Raw genomic sequence first — 2,500 nt, 5'->3', positions numbered from 1 at the left:
AAGAGGATCGCAGCTCTGAGAACGAGAATGGGTATTCCAGAGCCTCCTGCGCCAGTTCCGCTGGACAAGGGTAACGGAGGCTGAGGGAACGAGATTGTTTCATAACCGCAGAATAGACGGATTCGGCTAACTCAATAGGGCCGTTTATACGAGGGAAAATAAGCCGCGGCTTACTCTGGCGGCGGCGTACATAATACACGAAAGGAACTATTTATACGAGTATAAACTTTCACGCCAGGATAAGCCGCGGCTTGAGAAAGCCGTGAACGTAGATTTAGTTTCATTTATACGGGATGTTCGCGTCTTATGTAAGCCGCGGATTGTTTTCTGTCGTATAAACGGCCCTAATGTTGTACCCAATTCAAATCCTTTGGGAATAAAACGTTTTGTTTCAAGTATTTCCATATCATTTAAATGTGAATGCTCCATTATAACCCTAACTCTAACCCTACCCTAAACTGCGGGAATAAAAAAGTTATTAGAAATAAACTATTTACAAGGCTAAAAATTCTATATAAAAAAGTAAAATCCAAAATCCAAACGTTATCGACACCAGGTCATCGTCAGGGTAAAAAAGGTTCCGTCCGCTAACTCCATAATTTAGAACCTTAATTAATTCCAGATGGGAAAAGTTTTCTGTCTATTTGAAGCTCCGCTTCAATTTTTGAATCATTAGGCTTTCAAGGATAAACGGATTCGGCTAACTCAATGTTGCACCCAATTCAAATCTCTCGGGGTCAAGGTTCTTTGTTTGTTGCATTTGCATTAGGGTTACCCTAAATCCGGATTTCCCAATCGAACGCACCAGCATCTATCTTCCGTGAGTTTCCAAAGACACGAAATATGGAATTTGGTATACTTTACCAAGAAGAGATACGTGATTCAGCAACTACGAGAAAAAAAAACACAAAACCGAAGTGAAACTAGAAAGATTTAGGAGGAAATATTTCTGCGTCTAGGGCATTCTGCGCACACGCGCTCTTCCGTGTTTCAAGGAGCATTTAAAATCTTGATTTCAAGCGATTTCTGGACGGTAATTTACCTCATTCCAAACTTGTTGACTTTGGATTTTTTTGTCTCCATTGCAAAACCAGCGGAGACGTTATTAGGGCGGTCATGCAAATCCGAAAGCTCTCACGAAAAACCTGAAAACTTCGAGAGCACGCGTACGCGAACAAAACATGCTGGTATGCTGTCAAAAAGGTTGCCAATTTTACAACATAAATGCCAAGGTTTCATTGGTCAAAAGTGATACATAACCGGACAAACCGTTAACGTTTAAAAAGTAAAACTTCGCGCAAAATTCGTCACGCTTCAAGGATGGACGCAAATGGTAGTAATCATAGCTACATGAAATGCAGCCCAAATAAATGCACTTTGTATCGCCGTGTACTTTTCAATTCGGTTCAACATTTGCTCATCAACAATTGGTTGATCAACAAATCTTCAATCGCGTGTGTCACTGACTTAAAGCACAAGCTACTAATTATGGCCTGGCAAGGTTTAGCGTAGTGGCATCACAGACCTGAGAAGCAATACCCATAAAAATTAAGTGTCTCCCCTAGCTTTGACAGTTTTAAAAAAGAATACAAACTCTCTCTACTTGATAGTTAGACGTGTGATTAACTTAGCCAGACCTTTATAACTAGTTTCTATAAGCACTACATAACCTCCACCCACTTGTAACTGCTCTGTGGTAGCAGCCAACTCGAAAGCTTGGCTCCTTTGGCTGCTACACACTTTCTTCTTTGCTATGTTTAATTCAATGTATAGCTAGCTCTGTTTTTATTCTTTTTTACTCTTTTTGTTGTTGTATTGTAGTCGAATAAGTGTGAATAAATGAACTTGAACTTGAACCGAAGCCTCCCTCTGATTACCACGCTAATGCTGATCCTAGCTTAGATGTGTTCTGACGACAAAACTCGTTCTCTAAACTTAAAAGGTCTGTTTATGCATTTCATAAGCAACCTTGCCATCAGATCTCTTTCTTCTATTGCTAACTGTGATGTTGACATACGATCTAGCCGATTGGGACAACATCTCTGACAAAATGAGGCAGATCTGAGAAAATGTTGGTCTAGCTTCAGGATCTTGCTCCCAACAGGACGTCATCAAGTCGTATAACTCGTTGGAGCAGTGTACTGGCTTAGACATACGATACCCACACAACAGCTTAGTGAGGAGGAGATTTACTGGAACACAGGGATACGGGACACCTCCGATAGTAACTATCTCCCAGAGGAGGATTCCGAATGACCAAATATCTGACATTGTGGTATATATCTGATCTTCAATAGATTCTGGAGCCATCCATTTAATAGGCAGTCTGCCTCCACCGCTTTTCACGTATTGTCCATCTCCATATATATCACGTGCCAAGCCAAAATCTGCGACTTTAGCCTCGCATTCTTGGGTGAGCAGAATATTTCTTGCTGCAAGGTCTCGATGGACGAACTTCCTATCAGCAATGTGGTTCATGCCGCGTGCACAGTCCAGTGCG

At 41.4% G+C, this 2,500-nt stretch overlaps 1 protein-coding gene across 2 annotated transcripts in view; it reads right to left on the bottom strand.

Annotated features, from left to right (window-relative positions):
• The window catches only part of LOC138016492 (uncharacterized), a 25,189-nt gene that overhangs the window by 717 nt on the left and 21,972 nt on the right, over positions 1 to 2,500 (bottom strand). For both annotated transcript variants that reach the window (XR_011125819.1, XM_068863637.1), the window contains exon 5: positions 1 to 2,500. This exon is cut by the window's left edge; it is cut by the window's right edge and continues 280 nt beyond it. Coding sequence is in view for 1 of the 2 variants with exons in the window: in XM_068863637.1 (XP_068719738.1) it covers positions 1,936 to 2,500 (565 nt within the window). In the remaining variant the exon portion in view is untranslated.

This window comes from Montipora capricornis, chromosome 9 (assembly GCF_036669925.1).
Source record: "Montipora capricornis isolate CH-2021 chromosome 9, ASM3666992v2, whole genome shotgun sequence".
Lineage (NCBI taxonomy): Eukaryota > Metazoa > Cnidaria > Anthozoa > Scleractinia > Acroporidae > Montipora > Montipora capricornis.
The sequence above is the reverse complement of the archived record's forward strand: the minus strand, read 5'-3'. Positions and strand labels throughout refer to the sequence as shown.